General features: G+C 40.0%; 1 protein-coding gene across 3 annotated transcripts in view; it reads left to right on the top strand.

The window, feature by feature from the left end:
* ZNF385B (zinc finger protein 385B) overlaps positions 1-17726 on the top strand; it is a gene marked incomplete at its 5' end in the record, with an annotated part of 138817 nt that extends 121091 nt beyond the window's left edge. For 2 of the 3 annotated variants that reach the window (XM_082001756.1, XM_082001755.1), the window contains 4 exons: positions 12622-12867; positions 13944-14122; positions 15132-15233; positions 16793-17726. In XM_082001756.1, the coding sequence (XP_081857882.1) occupies positions 12622-12867; positions 13944-14122; positions 15132-15233; positions 16793-17011 (746 nt within the window). In that variant the 3' untranslated portion in view covers positions 17012-17726. Of the gene's footprint in view, positions 1-12543; positions 12868-13943; positions 14123-15131; positions 15234-16792 lie in introns of all 3 variants that reach the window. The other variant, XM_082001754.1, reaches the window with a different exon arrangement.
* Positions 17727-18073: the final 347 nt, after the last annotated feature.

Raw genomic sequence — 18073 nt, 5'->3', positions numbered from 1 at the left:
GGATGGTAAGTTTTGTTCTCTTTTCCTTCAATGTTTCACAGTCATCTGAAGATCACTCCATATCTCTGGCTGTTGAAACTGTCCCCAAAACAGAGATGAAGGCACAGTATAGAATTTGCTGCTTGACCACAGTGCTTTCATAGTGATGGTATAAAATAGAATTAATAAATGCTCATCAATTCATCACAGATACAGTGTTGCAAGTACCATGTGTGTATTTACATGAACATTATATTATCATTATTAGTACATAAAATATACTGTCGGTGTCACATTTAATGCCTGTAAATAGCTTCTGGGCATTTTCTGGTGGGTTATTTCAGCAGCTGTTTCAGGAAGTTGCTGTTTGGTTTATGCTCTCAGGATGAAAGGTTAGCCAAAAGGATAATTAGCAAATCAAAGTCGATTAACAGGAAACCATTATAATAGTTTGGATTTTTAAACACTTTCTTCCCTGTCACTGTTACTGTTCATACTTTACAAAAGTGGATAATCAAGCCTCAGCTTCCCATGTATCTCTTAAAATCTGAATGGGAGAACAGTCATTCTGCATGTTTTGGTGTTGATAAACTCCTGGGAGCTCCTGGAAGTCTTCAGGTGTTTCCTCAGTCTGTCTGTAACAATGCTAACTAGCACATACCAAATTCTGCACCTCTACTGAAAACTGATTATAGGTGCCATTAACTGAAAAATAAGCTCTGTGGCTGACACATCTACATCGAAAAGCTGTTGCAATTCCTGTTCAGATTGAAAAAAGTCTTTTCTTTATCCAGTTATTATATCAATCAGAAATATATGCAAGCAGGATTTTGTTTTGAAGAAACGGTAAGATTTTTCTCCTGCAGTAACTTTCTCCAGCAAAAGCATAGCATCAAAAATATATTGTAAGATGAAATAAGGCTTTTTTTGGGTGCTCTGCCACGTGGCTGAGCATTCATGTGTCCTGTATCACTAAAACTGTATAACACTATTACTTATTCCAGTTCCAAAAACTGGAGTTTCATTCCCTATTTTTTTGGTTAGTGTCCTTAAAATTATACAAAGTTTTTCTTACTTTGCGGGGAGGTAAAGATAGGCATTGGGCCAAGCGAGAATGATTCTTCTAATGTTGCTGGACAGTGTGAGCAGAGCCAGGGATGCTGTCAGCTACTGTTTTTTTAAGCTAAATGTATGTGGTCATTTAAAGAATCCATTTATATACATTGAATCTTTCAGCAACCCTTTTATATTGTGAAATCAGGCATCTATTTTTCCTGTTTGTTCCACTAATGATGTGCCTACTGAATATCCAAAGATTTTTTTTTTGATAGGATGATGATGATAATGGAATGATAATAACACGAATACGAAATTCATTCAAAGTACTAGCAAATGTATGTATGTATGTATATTTCCGTAGAGGACATAATGCAAGAGAGGTGGCACTACCAGAACTGTTAATGTATCACATAATTCTTTACTCATCACTGTCTTTACAACATACTAATATAAGAGTTCTTGAGTCTTCAGGTTAGGAAATATAGAAGGGGAGAAAGTGGGACTCTTTCTCCCACTTTTTCTCTTTTCTCTGGTGAAAAGAGAGTTGAGACTGAGATACCAATGTCATTTATCTGCTTTGCAATTTTCTATTAGGAAGAAAGACGATCCAGAAGTATCCTAAAAAGTGAGGGTTATGTAATGAGATTTTGTAAAAACTGCGAATGAGAGAAATAAAATATCCCCTTCTATTGCTTTAAGATGGTTATTGTTTTGATGATGAATGACGGTATTATTTGCCTAAGAAAAAAATAATTCATGAACCAAGCCTTAGGTCTGTTTTTAGATGCTTAAGAAATTCAGACCAGTGGAAGTTCTCTTTATTTACATAGGACTGAAATTAGCCTTTTAAATCCATTAGAATGGAAAACTCACAAAAAAGACAGCTGATGGTTTTGTTGGTTTTTTAACAAGCCAGGGAGACGTATTTGGAGCTGTTGAAATTGTAGGGAGTAGTAGTACCTAATACTTTCACAAAGTTTATTAAAGAAATATGTTGTTAAAGAAGTAAGGCCGTTCTTTTGATGACAGACATTTAGTTTTCTCACATAATCAGAGAATAAATAACAAAATGCTGGCAATTACTCGTATAATTGGTACTTGAACGGTGTTTTGTCTGTGTCCAGTTGTGCCAAAGTCACAGGTTGTGTTGAGTCTGTAAAATTTGAGTTAAATTTCTTCCTTTTCTCTCAGCCTTTGAGTGAATTTAGTCTCCAAATGTAAAACAATGCGTCAGGCCTAATGCTGTTGCTTCAGGATCCTTGGGTTTTGCCCCTAAATGAGATAAATGTTCTATTTTTCAACTTTTTTTCTGGAAAATGTGTACTTACAGTTGTGGAAAACAGTCCTGCAGGTGGCTTTTTTTCTGTATTTCTCAGCAACTATTTAAGTAAAGGAAAAGACCTCGGAGAGTACAAGCTGGTCTAGAGGCAATTTCCACACAATCAATAATGTGGCTTGATTTCAGGATTTTTTAGTAAGTGTTATTTTTACTCATATTTTGTTTTTGTAACATAAATACAGCAGTATTTAGAACACAAGGAAAAATGCATGTTGCTAGGGGATGGCAGGCAATTGTGAGACCAAGAAGTTTGGTGAGCTGGTTTTGATGCAGAATTATTCAGAGATCCTGAATCAAAAACGAGCAAAAATATCTATGGCTGGCACATCAGACAGTTAAATCGGTCTTTTGAAAAACCTTCCTATATCATCATTCCACCTTAATTCTACAGCTGCTGCATTATTGACTTGGTATGAGAAATACGCTACATTTCCTATAGCATAAAAGTTATACATACAAACAATAGGTTACATATTATTTCCTTACTACTTGTTTTTAAGGAGAGTGAAACTATTTTGGTGTCTGTTAGACAAGTTATCTTTGAAATGGCATTTATTGGTCAAATCTTGAGGGCATGACTAAATACTCACAGTCCTCAGCCAAACCTGCCACGGAAATCAGTGAGAGTGCACAATTATAGGTGTCATTTAACTGAAATGAAGATGAGTGGTTCATAGTTGACTTCAATGGCAGTTCTACCTGGGCAAGTACTGAGTAAGTAGTTCAGACACAGGCCTGTGAGAATGTTCTTGCATGCAGATTGTCAGTTCTTGATTCATTTGTTTAGACACCCATGAATTTTGTATTTAGTTCCAAAGCACTTTAGCAGCTGTGGATAGAATTTTAAGATTTCCCCACCCCGCCACAAACAGCAAGTGGAATGTGTTTCTAGTAATATGTTTCAGATTCATAGATGGAGGCAGCAATGTTATTTTTGTAGTTGAGGAGATGAACCAAAACATTTTTAAGCAGATGTGAAGGACGTCTGGGCAGAATACAGTATGTTTGTTGTAATCTTTGTGCGTTATTTTCCTGAGCATTCCTACATTACTGAAATGTTAAAAGGACAGTGCAGTACTGTAGAAACTTTGCATTCCAGAACCTCTGAAATAAATGTGGCAGAGTCTGTAATGGGAATATAAAATATTTACAAAATAATAGATGTCTGGTGTCAGAAAAAGATAAGTTTAACCAACAAAAACATTTACTTTCACCCAGATGAGAGTCACATTTTGTAAAAACAGAACTTGTATTTCAAACTTTGCCCAAACTGTAGTATAATTTTCCAACTCTTAAATTTTTCCATTCCAGCCAATACAGACTGGCATAGGTCAGAAAAGATGAAAGGTTAAGGTAGATTTAAAGTAAATTTGCCCAGGTATACAGCAGCAGGACCCAAGAAGACTTAAGTTCTTGGATAGTGTCACTTTACAGGTACTCATTAAATTAACGTCCACCCTCGCCAGCCGTGTGTTATGTGTCCCCTGGTTAGATCCAGCTCGTTTTCAACTGCTGGCAGCATCGTGCTACTGATCTTGCTGAGCTTTATGAACAAACCTCTAGTGAAAGTTTTCTCAACCTACTGTAACAGGGGTTGATGTGTCACTGAGAAATCAGGTATCAGCAATGTACAGTAGGAAATTGCTCTGTATTCGTGTTTGTAGACGAGCTGGTTTTCTCCAGAACTAATGCACTGCAATTACCAGTTACCTGTTCACCCTGCTCAGTTGAAAAATTGTAAAAAAAAAAAAGGGGGGGTGTGGAGAAGTTGTAGTAATCTCTTTTCAAATGAGGAAAAGAGAAATCTGATACAACCTGCATTCTGTAAAAAAGCGTAATTGAAGACAAGCAGGTGAAATGGAGACACAACACAAGTTGCTTGAGTGAGTGCTAGGAGTTAGTTTCTTTGCTCCAGACATAGCACATACACTCCCACGTTTTGGCTAACAGTGCAGAATCAACCCCTCTTCTTGTTTCTTTTGCTTTTGCACAGAGAAATTGCGTTGTGTTGAAATATGAAATAAGAGACTGTTTGAAATACGAATGCCCTTCCCCCGGCAGAGAGTGCACCCAGATTTTTCTTGATCTTGGTCAGTAAAACGGATCCAAAACACCAGCCAACCAACCAAAAACAATTCCCCAAGAATACGCAACTATGCAAGGAATTGACTAAAAATCACGGGTGATATAGTAAGATCATCTCAGACACCCCAGTAATTGGAGCAGCAGGCACTCTCTGTTCAGGAAGGTGTACAAATAGGTACAGAAATAGATTTTGCAGGGCAAGATTTCACAGTTGCAGAACTGTGTGTACTTCTGAACATTTTCTAATTCCCGTCAGTCTGCTTTCAGAAAAATTAAACCCATACAAAATTTCAAAACCAAACCTATGTAACTTTACATCTTTAATCTGATCAGTTGCAAATAATTTTGTACTCTGAAAAAATGACATGTTCCTTTGTAAGAAAATTCCCTGGAACCTTTGGTATGCCAAATCAGAAATAAAATATCTAAGAAATTAAGTATCAACATCACTGTTGTACCATAGCCAAACAAGCAATACTTCTGAAATGAAAAAGATACTTTGCTCAGCCCATTGGAGAGTAGTGATGCAGTTAATCAAATAATCAGTCCAGCTACAGAGTTCACTCAATATCGCAGAGCCATCCAGACATTTCCTAATGTAGCTTCCGTACCTCGAGAAAATATGTTGTAGCTTATTTCAGTGCACATTTGTGTTTGAGATGAAAAGCTTTGTATTTATAGCTGCCATTTGTTTCTCATCTTTGTATAGAAACAAAATTGGTTTTCTTTAGAATGTGTCAGATTTATCTCGTGTAACAACTTTTCATTATATAAAACCTAGCTGTTTTTCAGACAGGTCTGAAGTACAAGAAAAGACATTTTACTAAAACTAAAGGTAATCAAAGGGTTAACAGATATACTGTGCTGTCTGATTTGCATGTAGGTTTGCAGTGGAATTTTTCTAGAACAGAGCCCTACGGGTTTTTCAGCCTCATTTCTCAGTAGACTGCACAACTGGTGAGAAAGTAGGTATTTTGTCTGACAGCCATTAGAGTCTCATTATTCAGCAAATGTGGAGATAAAACAAAAAAGATTTTGAAAGCCCTTATCAAAGTTAGCTAACTCTGTCTTAATGAGTGTCAAGAAATAATCTAATGCTCTTTGTTGTTTTTTTTTTGGTGATGCTGAGATGCAGGGCAGAGTGCTCACAAATGCTGTAAAGGTTGTGACCACTAGTGACTTAACTGCTTTCCTGCTATTGCCTCTATGGCATATATTACTCAATAGTGTTAATCTTTTTCTTCATAAAAAGGATAATTAATTGTCTAAGTGCATGCTTTATTCCTTTATAGCAGTGTAAGACAGCAGAAGATAAGACTTTCTGTGAAGAACAATGTTTTGAAATTTGCTTTTCTTACCGGAGCTATTGTCTGCCTTTCTTTTCAGTAGCTTTTGTGATAATACATTGAAGGAGGCCCTTCTTGTCTTTCTATTAATTCAGTCATTAATCTTCTTTCCCTCTGTATCTTATTTCAGGGCAAAATATGTACAGCAACTATTGTTTCCAATATGACAACTTGTGGGTCCTCTCTCTCTGCCCCAGACCTGTGTCCCAGGGTAGATCCTTGGGTTTGTTTAGGTAGTCCTTCAAGTACAGTGTGGCTAAAGAAGTTGATTTTATTTTGTCATGGTTTCTTAACACCTCCCTTAATTACTTTCAGCCAGGCTTGTAACCCCTTTGACTGTGATCTCTCTACTTTCATTTTTTTGTTTTAAACACTGCAAGTTTTGTTACAGTATTTCTGTGATACAGATAAAGCTACTGATTTTTCAAAGCTCTCCATACCTTTATGTAGCTTTTGTAATGCACTTTCAAGATGCTGACTTGCACCTACCACCCATCAGCCGTTGATACCAGCTTCCCAAACGGCTTCCTGCTTTTCCTGGTCCTATTTGTGGAGAGCTCCCTGCAAACAGCTGCCAAACTTACTTCTGTTACTCACACCTCTGAAAACTTCTCTTTCTGTGATGGACTGAAAAACAGAAAGAAGCTTGTGAGAAGTTTGGCTGCCACGCCGGTGCCTGTTTTGGTGACCGGTTGTTCTGTCTCTTTTGTGATTTCATACCTGTCTGTCTGCAGCTGTGATCTCTGCTCTTAAACCAAAAATCTCTTGGTCTGGGGACCACCTTATTGTCCTCTGTGCAGAAAGCTTAGAAGAGCAAGGTCAAATGATAGATTTTCGTAATATCAACTAACTCGCCTCTCTTCAGCATTGTCAGTGGGCATATTTTATAAAGAAGTGGAGGAAGAAAAAGGTGTAGTGAGAAATAAGTGTCACTTTTTAGTTTTATGTCAGATGTCCCAAGCGTCTAAAATGTCAGATTTTAACTGAGAATCGTATTTTTCAATAAACATATTTTTTACTTTGTCTTTATTGATACTGATTTAGCTACAGTGATAAGCTTTTCAGCAAAATTTCTTGGATTATATATGGCTGTAATTAATGTAACTGATTTTACCTTTTCTCCACAGTTGATCAGGGAAAGAGCATTTATACAATAGTCTGACAACCTGATTGATCTCCTCTTCCCGTTCTGTGATCACAGTGTGCTTCACAGGTTGTTTAATGTGGCCCAATATTCATAGACATATTTGGAGCTGTTGAAATTGTAGGGAGAACCTGAAAATTGGTTTCACTCAGTACAGCTCTGCTGGTTTAGGAGATATGCTTGCTTTATCTCAAAGTGTCTGTTACTCTCAAAAATCAGCGCTTCAGACTAATACCAGTTTCCTGTAACACGACTTGTGTGAACTCGAGGCCCTCATAACACAGTCTTTGTACCACATTTCTAGTAACCCATAAATGAAACACAAACCCTTCCTTTCAGAAATCACTTTTGGTTTGAGTTGCCACAGGAAGTGGCATGGTCGGAAATGAACTGAAGGTGTTCAGTCATCAAGCTGTCCATGTTTTTAACCGTCCTCCTTTCAGTAGTCCTTTCAGTCCAACAAACAAGGCTGATCGCACCAAAGGATTTGCACCTAACCATGCATCGGTTCTGCTCGTTGGTTGCATAGTGTTGATAAGCAGTGATTCAGTAATACATGAAATTATTTTGTTGCTGTGTTTCTCCTAATGTGGCTTTTTTAGGCTGGAAATTGCATTGGAAATTGCATGGCTCTTTCCTTCAGGTTTTTCCAAGAAGAAAAGAAGCACAAGTACTCTATGATTCTATGATGCTATTTACTATTTTCTTAACTTTACAAAGGAGAATCACAAATATCTAGACTGCTGAAAAGTTTTTCCATTATGCTCATTTCTAAGCTGGCAATATGTTCTGTTCTGTGAGCAGGTGGAAGAATTATAACAACAAATCTCCATTTCTAGGATGGCAAATTAGCAAATCTCTCACAAGAGCGTAGGTGTAGGGTTGTCTGGAGCGGCAGCGGCCGCTTCGCAATGTCTGTGCTGCCCTTCTGTGGTAAGTACTTGGCGTATGGCTGCTGATCCGTGCCTGCAGCTGGGGGATGCAGTGAAGGACCGGGCACAAGGAAAGGTGCGAAGCCAAATGCTGAATCTCTAGATTTATACATGAGTTTTAGAATTCAGCTTGGTTTTATTTGTATTGAGAATCTCAATTCCGAATTAAGAATCTGAATTTTAAGTTACTTTTCCGCTGAAAGTAGTACATATACGTTCATCAAGAAGTCATGAAGTCCAAATTAGAACTTCCACCTAACACGCACCAAAATCGTCACTCACACTAAGAAAAAAAGAGGTATTTCCTAGCGATAGAAAGCAATACCTATAGGCACATTTTAGTACGGTAAGAGATCATTTTAAAACATAAATTTATAATGTGCAAATATATAAATGTTATAAACCAGTAAACACTTCACACAAATCACAGCGTAAACCAGGTGATCTGACTTAAAGGTACCTTATAAACCAAACCGTTAACGGAAGGTTGGTGGGGAATATTCTTTCTGCTTTCTGCATGGACTGCATCGATCGCTGGGCTACGAGCGCAGCATTCATGTTCACCGGGCAAGCAAGCCGCTGAAAACCAGAGATGCAGGTTGCGCGTCAGAGGGAAGAAGTTTTATGACAACATTTTTGCCCCCTTTTGAGCTAGGGCAAAACGCGTTCGCCTGGCCGGAGAGGGGTTTCGGCAAGAGCAGGTGGGTGCTGCCGGTTGTGCCGTAGCACCTGTAGCGCGAGCGCCGTGACCTGCCGAGGCTGGTGGATCTCTTAAACCGCCCTTGCTGCGGGAGCAGGGCCCCGCCAGGTTTGAGCCTCTCGGGTGCTATCCTGTGCCGAGCCCTGGCTGTGGTGCGTGCGGCTGAAACGAGGCGGTGCTAATTAGATAAATAAGTCTTGAATTCTAACGTGGTGCTGACACAACCAACCAGAAATATGTGAAAACAACTTCAAAGCAGAATTGAAACAATGTAAGTAGGCGACACGAGCATTGATATTACTGAGCCCAAAGCAATACTTAATTAACTTGCTGTATTTTTTCCTTGGGCTCTATTTCAAAATAAATTCAATCTTCGGTAAGAACTTGAAATGAACCATTGATTTACTTCTCTGGAGTCTTGAGGAAAAGGGAGACTTAATTTAAGGGAGACGGGAATTTAACGCAGATGAAATACGGTCTTTCTACGTGGAAAAAGAACACAGACACAGTGCAGCGGCGCGGGTTAGATTTTAAATGCCTCCCTTGCATGTGAGTTACGACACGAGCGTTTCCACCTGACCCTGACTCAGATTGAACCACAGCTGCAGTTTTCTGGGAGGAGGTTGGTACCGCCGAGATCTCCTGCTTCCAGCCGTGCTCTGCGGAGCGGCACGGCAGCGGCCAGCGGTTCGGCCCCGGCCCTGGGCAGGGCCGGCTCACTCATGCGCGGGCTTGGCCTTTGCCCAGCTCCGCTGGGCTGCGTTGGCTCGGCCCGGGTGGAAATCTGAGAAAAATTTGAGCCTATTCTCAATAACGCTTGCCTTCAGAAATAGCAAGAGGGCTGTAATCCTGCCCCTGCGTCTGACCATCTACATGTATTTTATATGGTGATGATGGTTTGGAAGTATGTATATGCTTGTGGGCACTAACAGTTACATTTCTGATTTCTGCATGGAGATATTATTTCTTAGCTCTGTGCTATAAGTACAAATAAAAGAGTAATCTTCGTGCTTTGTATGTACATGTGATTTGCATTTCCTGTGCTTCGCACGGTTGAACAGTTAGCATTTCTGTCTCAAACATAAAACTGTAAGTAATGGTGTTTTGAATTCTGTGGATTGAAAACAATAAGCTGTTATCAAAAGCCCATTTGGAGAAGTGCAATTTTCTCATTTTTGAAGCCAGGAAAATCTAATTCTGGCCCCACTGCACTGACAAATATGCACTTAGCTCCGTGTACTTTCTGTGGGAGTTAAACTGTATAATAACCTTACAATTAGGATCTTTGAAGATGTTCTGCGTTAAGCATTTAGAATGGTGGAAGGAAACATTAATTCGCAGAGGGGTGTGTGCGTCTCCTTATACGTATACTTCCCTATGGATGAAGAGCTTATTTCTGTCAGGAAGCTTTCCCAAACGTTGAAATTATTATGTGATCTGAAGTTCTTTCCAAAAGCTGAGATACTGGCAGAATTGAGCCCAGCTGGATGCTGGTAACGTCGCTCGAGTTTTCTGGAAGTTTTCTTGTCAGCTTGTTACACGTTATATACTCTAGAATTGCTTTGTATTATGAACAGTGAAAACACTGTAAATCTAGGGACTGATTTAAAAATTGACGTACTACATCAGCTGGTGACCGGCTAAGTGAGAAGGGGGAAATGAAATCTGTCATTTTTCAATCATCTGTTAAATTCAGCAATGGGAAACCATCAGTCTGTGATGGTAATTGGTGGCCTGTGTAAAATGGATCTTACCCCGTTGCTCAGATTCTCACTCCACAGACACTTGATGGCAAAACAAAAAAATGAAAAACGACTCCCTCGTGTTGCAGACAGTGGGAACGGCGAGGTCGGGGGCTGCAGGCGGGAGCGTGAATGATGCTCTTGCTCCGTGGGGCGGTCTCCCGGGCCGGGGTCCACCGCAGCGTGCGCCAGCTGGCCCCCTCCTGCGCTCTCTCTCACAGGAGGATACCATTTCTATCTCTGGGAAGTGTTTCAGAAGCACCAAATCTTCATGCTTGCGTTAAAAAAAATACGTGAGAAACAACAATAAAAAACCGCAAACTAAAAGTATAGTCTCTGTATATTAGTTCTGCAGGCGCATTCTTCTTTTAAGGCCTGAAATGCGAAATACTGAGGAACCTTCCTTTATTGCACTCAGGTTCACATCTATCCTGGTGTTACGTCTTTTGTAGTCTGGCATAATATTGCATAAAACAACAACAAGAAGTCGTTTATTTTCCTGTAAGGTGAATTCACAAATGGCAGAGGTTCAGCGTGTTTCCTTTGTAGACGTTAGCGCCTCTGAGAACCTTCCATATTGAAAACTCTTTAATTTAGAATGTTAGCAAATGCTGTTTATTAAAACTCTGTATTTTACGAAGACTCACGAGTCATATAATGTGTTCTAGATTTTTGCAGATGTGACTTATTACTATAGAGACATTAAAATTGAATAGTCTACGAACTATGATTTAACATCATTTTCTTTTGTCATGCTTTATCAATCAAAATACCTTCAGAATCTAGTTTTATCATTAATTTGGTCCTAACAGTCATCGTTGTACTTGATAATTTTCAGTGCTTGATGCAGTTCGTATCATGTAATTTCAAAGTATTTCTATCGCTATTTTAATAAATAATAATTCTTTTATTAGAATTTTTTTTTCTCCTGGTTTTTAACCATCTAAAATTGATGTACTGCAAAGCGCTTCTGGGAAGTATGCCAACAGCTGTGGGTTTTAGTTTCAGGATGCCTGTTCGTAGTTCATACACACTCCCAAGTGTTTGTTGTAGGGGGTACATACAATCCTGCTTTCAGAATTCTTGGTAGCACGACATTGGCCTGATACACAGAGTGATGTTAAGACAGAGTCTGGTAGCTGTAAATTTAAAGTGTAAGGGCCCATGTTTAAAAATAACCAAGTGCTCAAAATAGAACCTTGTTTTTCAAATCAGTTCAACACTGTTTAAAACAACGCCATAGTTATCAAACAGGATACAAGTAATTTTTAAGAGGTTGCCGTTATGTAGATGTTGTGCTTGCTTAGACGATAAAGTTCGATTGCTGCTGTTCAGAATGGCAACAGGTCACTTATATCCATTTTGTCGGGGTTGCTCGTACCAGCACCGCTGTACTGACCGCCTCCCATCCCGTGTTCGTTACAGGTGATCTTCTTTTACTGCCGGCAATGGGTATGGCTTGTGCTCACAAGACCTGCAGTTGAATAGGTTAAAATGCAATGAGCTCTTGTAGATAGCATGTAGGCAAGGAGCATCTGAATACTGCCTCTGGCACGAAGTTCCTCTGTAGGCACTTGGGACATTTAATCTCTCTCCTTGCAATTGCCATCTGTAAAATGAAGTAATACGCGCTTACCTGTCTCACAGGAGCACAGATGATTAACTTGTGCTTGTGAAGCGATACAGGAATGCACTGAATGCACATCGGAGCCATCTGATCTCCAGATATGGGCAATTGTTCTTGGAAAAAAACTAAAAATACTAGCAGCTGTGTTCATGTGTGTAGTGTAGTACCATAATCAACTCCTCTAACTGAAATGAGGGATATCATATGTCAAGATGGTGCTGGAGCCTTTCAGCATTCTCTCAGTGACTCTGCGAAACTTCAGCCATTCCAAATGTGAATATATTGCTTTTCAGAAATATTTTTGTAATCCTCAGTGCAAAGCCTCGCGTGTTTCTGAGTGCTCTCCAGTCTTTAACCCTGGCTGCCTTTGGGCTTTCTTGGGCTCCTTTCAGCTGGCTAAACCTGCAGCACGACAGCAACAACAGCTGGCATGAATTTGTTGAAGTCATTGGTATTCGCTGGTAAGCTTAAAAACAGGAAGATCACCCCTTTTGCCAAATTACACACATTTCATGGTAGGATTTTAAAAAGGTTTCAGGGATGCTGCTGTCCTGTGTAAAACGAGATGAATGAGGCCCCTGTTGCGTTAGGTGCACTAACACCACAGGACTGTTACTGTATGAGTTTGTGCGCAGCATATTATGACATACGTATTTTACTTCTTTTAGAAGACAAAGGGAAAGCAAAACCCAATAGTGCAAGTCAGCGGTCCAGTCCAGAAGTGGGTCCTTTTCTTCCCAAACCTGGAGTGGCAGCAGTGGCACCTGTAACACCTGCCTCATCCTCCAAGAGCACAAATGGAGCTCCTAACACAGTTTCTGAGTCAGAAGAGGAAAAAGCCAAAAAACTACTTTACTGTTCATTATGCAAAGTGGCTGTGAATTCCCTGTCACAACTAGAAGCCCACAATACAGGTGAGTGTGCGTACAGTGCAAGTCAGTTGTGTTTGTTATTTTAAAATTCAGTGTAACACGCTGGTTTTCTGACACTGTGGTAGCCACACTTCACTGAAGAATCTTTTAGTGAAAACATAGCAATGGCAAGTTACAAAAACAATGACAATTTCATGTGTAGTGTTTGATATTTTATTAAAGTGCTCTCTGAATTTTTTTGAACTGTCCTTCATGTAGTCTGTAAGCTTTTAGTTGACAAAATCCCTACCGTTGATGTTACCTAATCAGATTCCATCATACCTCCATAGTGAGGAGCGTAGTAAGATCATAGTGGTTTCTGTAACACTAAGGTTTCTAAAAAGTCAGTTCACTGTCTCTATCATATTTCATCTCACTGCCTCTGGTGTCTGGTTTTTTGCTGGTACGACTTACCGTAATTTTTGTTACTTGATATTTGTGATAATTTTAGGGTGGGCTCCTCAGATTTCCTAGATGTCCTAGAATCTTTTGATTATTGCAGATTAAATATGCTCCCTTTAAAAGGCCACAGGCAGCAGTCCCTAATGTGCTCTGGCTGCTCTGTGATGTGCTGGTGATGTAAAGCTTGTTAACAAATCGAGCTGGTTTTACAGCTGTAATCCATTCTTGAAATGGCCAAGCAGCCATTTCTTCCGAATCAGAGGATACTTACTGAAGTATTACTGTTCCTTAGGCAGATTTTGAGTGATTGCTGTGGTTCCTCTCCCACTCTTGGCTAATGCCCTTTTCCGTCATTCACCAGCTGTATGGATTTTGGCAGAAGAATAAGCAACAGACACCTTGGCCATACAGCCACACGCTGCCCTGAACAGAGAGGCAGTGGCCCAGCATGCCTGTTGTTCCCTTTTTGTACAACCCCTTCTTCCATTGTCTGGCTTTGCTTTAGATGGAGGAAGTGGGAACTACACTGACCAAGACCAGAGTCGTCATTAGTCCTGATCTGTGGTGACTTTAACGATTCTGTCTTGAAGATAAATGTGTTACAAAAAGTCCCAAGGCTAACGGGCATGGTTGTATGTTGCTGATCATTAACTCACCTGTGCCTCCTTGTGCATTAGGCTCCAAGCACAAGACCATGGTTGAGGCTCGGAACGGTGCCGGTCCCATCAAGTCTTACCCTAGACCTGGATCCCGGCTGAAGGTGCAGAATGGCAGTAAAGGCTCAGGACTGCAGAACAAGACGTTTCATTGTGAAATCTGTGATGTCCATGTTAATTCAGAAATTCAGCTTAAACAGGTAGCTTGCACGTATCTGGGGCTCCTTTGTTGTTTTTAGTTTCGTTGCAATATTGTAGGTGGAATATAGGTCCGTGTGAAGGTGTTTTGGCAAAAAGTGAAGTTAGTATAACTATTTCTAAGTAGTTCTGCATAGGTCAAGTTCACCTAATTGTTTCAGCTGGGAAAAAAATGAGCTTGAGAGCCATAAAGCAGAGGTGGACAAGGTGTCAGTATCATTGAATAACATAAGAGGTTCCCATAATTCCTCTTCTGGTGCTGTTTCAATCTGTTGGGATACTTTTTAATGCCATGTGAGAAGGAGAATGTGACTTGAATCTATTGGTTTAGGACAATCAGCAGGGGGGTGATACTACAGATACTTCTGAATTGTGTAGAGCACCATTATCCGTAACAGTGTAGCTGTGTTAACATGCAGCTCCGCTCTGTCCGAGCCCATCAGCCCTGGATTCAGAGCTGTGCCAACACAAATATGGTGTTTCTGATACCCAAATGTGAACCTCTAACTGGATGGTGCTGTGCCATGTGGTTGTGTCCCCTCGTTCCCTGTTACTTCAGTTATCTCTAAGGTAGTATTAAGTTGCATGGTATAGACATATCCCTGGGTACAGGTTCTTCCTTCAGCTAATACTGAATTATTTATACAACCGAACAGCATCACTGAGACTGAAATTTGCCTCCTACTTCTGAATATCCCTATGACCTAGTGATTATAGCTCTGCCTGGTTCAAAGCTCCTCAAGTGGAAAAAAGAAAGAGTAATCAAAATATCAATAATTTGCAGAGCCTGTCTCAGATCACAGTTAGCTGTATTCGATTAGTTCCTGATTCTCCATTTGATGTGCTCCAAATTGTTACGTTTAATTTAGCAAAACTCATCTTTGCTCTCTCTAAAGAACCTACTTTAACTTACAAACAGGGGCTTTGGCATATCCTGCTGATAAATCAATTTCAAACTCAAAACTGAGAAATGTTTAAACAGCTAATTAAATGTGAGGATATTTATTTCAGCACATTTCCAGCCGAAGGCATAAGGACAGAGTTGCAGGAAAGCCTATGAAACCTAAATATAGTCCTTACAACAAACTGCAGCGCAGCCCAAGTATTTTAGCAGTAAGTATTTTTATTTCTCATCACTGTCTATGTGAATTTGTGACCCTGGGGACTCCCACCACACAGAGACAGGAACGTGACAGACCTGATGCTTCCGCAGCGTTTCTTCCCCTGCAGGCTGAGTCTGCACGGGGATCAGATTTGAAGATAGTTATGTATTCTGTCTGCCCAGTCAAAGGCATGCAGACAGCACCGCGAGCGTTATTTACCGCTAGGAAGAAGGGAATAATCAGTGGGATGGGGAATGAGCCGTGTGCCCCGTGGAAAGGTGTTGGCTCTGCTGGGCTAGTGTGTTTCTCCTTGAAGGCAGCAATATCCCCTGTCTTTCTGGGCACCTGAGATAACTCAGTTGTGACAGATGCAGTCAGGGAAGAAGACATAAGATGTTAAGATATAAAAATACTAGTGCTCCTTCTCTGCATACAGCAAAACAGAGTGCTGTGTGGATGTATTATGTAGGTGCAAAAGAGTTATCAGGTGTTTAGTAGAATTGATTGCCTATCCGCATGCTCAGGCTGTGTCTGTCACGGGCTATCACAACACCTCTCCTGCCTTTGTGCCCCCAGCCATTCCCTTTTCCCACCCACCTGCATTTCCAGGAATTCCCCGAGCTGGTTCTGCCTGTCGGCAGCAGCCGGAGTTCAGCCTGGCTCTAGCACAACACAGATTGTTTGTATGTTTGCTCCTGACTCAGTCTGTATTTTCTTCATTAGGGAAAAGTGCATGCCACCTACAGCACAAAAACAATTTATAGGCTGGAAAGAGAGAGATGCAAATGTGTGTGCGCAAGAGTAGGCGTGTGAAAAGCCTTTAAAAGCTGAAATATTAATGTGTCTTTGTAATTGCATAGAGGCAAATGAAAATGCTACAGGCTTTCTCCAAGTTTCCCTATTCAATAGGTTCTGCACACACTAATCTTCTTCACTTGTGTAATGCAGTGAAGATCATTTTGTAATCTGTTGCATAAGGAGAGACCTCCACTAATAAAGGAAGGATCCTTGCCCCCAAAAACGTGTCATGGTGATGCAAACCATTTTCCGTGAGACTGTAGTGTGTGTATTTCTGATTAGCTTTTTTACCACAAGTGCTAGCGATGATTGTAGATCATCTGTATTGGCAGGTAAAAAGCTGATTGGACTACTTGCCTAGTCTACTAAGAACTACTAGTTTTCATCTTGACCACTGTACTTTTCTACATTGCAAGTGGAAAATTTGACTTTTGACATTGAAGTCTTAATCATGGGGTGGGTTTTTTTTTTATTTCCTGCACAGTTATGATTTACATAATTTAATGTTGCTCACTTGCAAATTATGCTTCCTTCTAAATGTCAGTGTGTCCCTACACTCAGGAGATTTATGTACCTTTAAATGTATTATTTGGTTGCTTTAGTTGCCTTGGGAGTAAGAAGACAATGTGGGTAAAATTTCTAAGCAGCTGACATGAAGCTTCTGTGAGAAACCATGGCGTGCCCTTTGTCAGGGTTCATTTTCTCCCTCATGTAAAAGAGGGCATGGAGAGAACTGTATTTATATTGGGGTTTTTGTGTGTTTTATTCCAGGCAAAACTCGCATTCCAGAAGGACATGATTAAGCCACTGGCACCTGCTTTCCTTTCATCTCCCCTTGCTGCGGCCGCAGCTGTATCATCGGCTCTGTCCCTTCCTCCCCGTCCCTCTGCCTCCTTGTTCCAGGCGCCTGCAATACCACCAGCTCTCCTCCGGCCGGGCCACGGTCCCATCCGGGCAACACCCGCCTCCATACTTTTTGCGCCATACTAATTTATTGATGTAAAAAAGAGGTAGCTATGGCCAGTAGAAAGGGTAGAAGAAAAGCAGGAAAGGGGTCAAGATTTTAAAATGTCTTTCTCTTTCGAAATGCCATCCAGCATGACACCTCAACAAAACACAGCATAAAATTCATCATTGATGGTACTGCATTTTGGAGTCTAGACAACTCTCTCTCTCTTTTTTTTTAATCCAGATAGAGTGATTTACTAGAAACTTAATTGCTCATAAAATTTATACCATTAAAGATTCATGCTTTTTTTTTTTTTTTGCTATGTGTATGATGCACCTTGGAATCAAGGAACGTAAAATATTCCTGACAGACTTGAAAACTAGGGTCTTCCTCACTCACACTTATGTAAATACTTCTCTGAAAGCCAATGGGTTATAATCTAATGTGGAAAAAACGTAGATGAACCAAACGCTTGATTGTGGATAACATCTCAAAAATTAATTGCGTCCTTTTTTTTTTTTCTTCAGTGTGCTCTTGTTGACAGGGACTGTGTACTGTCCTAGGCCCCAGTACTGGTGTATCTTGTGTAGTACTAAAGATGTATCACATGTCTGATTTTAATATTTTTAGTTTCTGTGCAAATGTTTGAAAGCAATGCAGCACTGAAGCTTTTAATTATTTCTTTTGTGTCACACTTTATTTAGAGAAATTAAAAATAGAAAGCCATATAAGATGTAGTTAGGATTACTCCTTGTTTGTTACTTTTATTTAACTTATTTTTGTTGTTTCCTCACTGATGTTGCTAAGCAATGTTTAAAGAGAAAAAAAGCTTTTCATTTGCACATTACCACGGCTCACATGCATTGTTCAAGAAGACAATGGATCCATGTATTTGTACGTAAATATAATTTTCTTCTTCATTTCTAACTAGTTTCCTTTGTAACGATGCTGCATAACATTGTGGCTCCCTAATGCAATAATGTACAGAACATAAAATATTTATAATTGACCGCATTCTCTGTTTACTGAATATATTGCAGTAATGCCCCACCTATCTTCTTACCTCCCCAACCCTTTTATAAAGGTGATGTCAATATGCAGTA

This window comes from Phaethon aethereus (assembly GCF_964289735.1).
Source record: "Phaethon aethereus genome assembly, chromosome: 6".
NCBI classification, from domain to species: domain Eukaryota; kingdom Metazoa; phylum Chordata; class Aves; order Phaethontiformes; family Phaethontidae; genus Phaethon; species Phaethon aethereus.
Note: the sequence above shows the minus strand (reverse complement) of the source record. Positions and strands in the feature narration are given on the sequence as shown.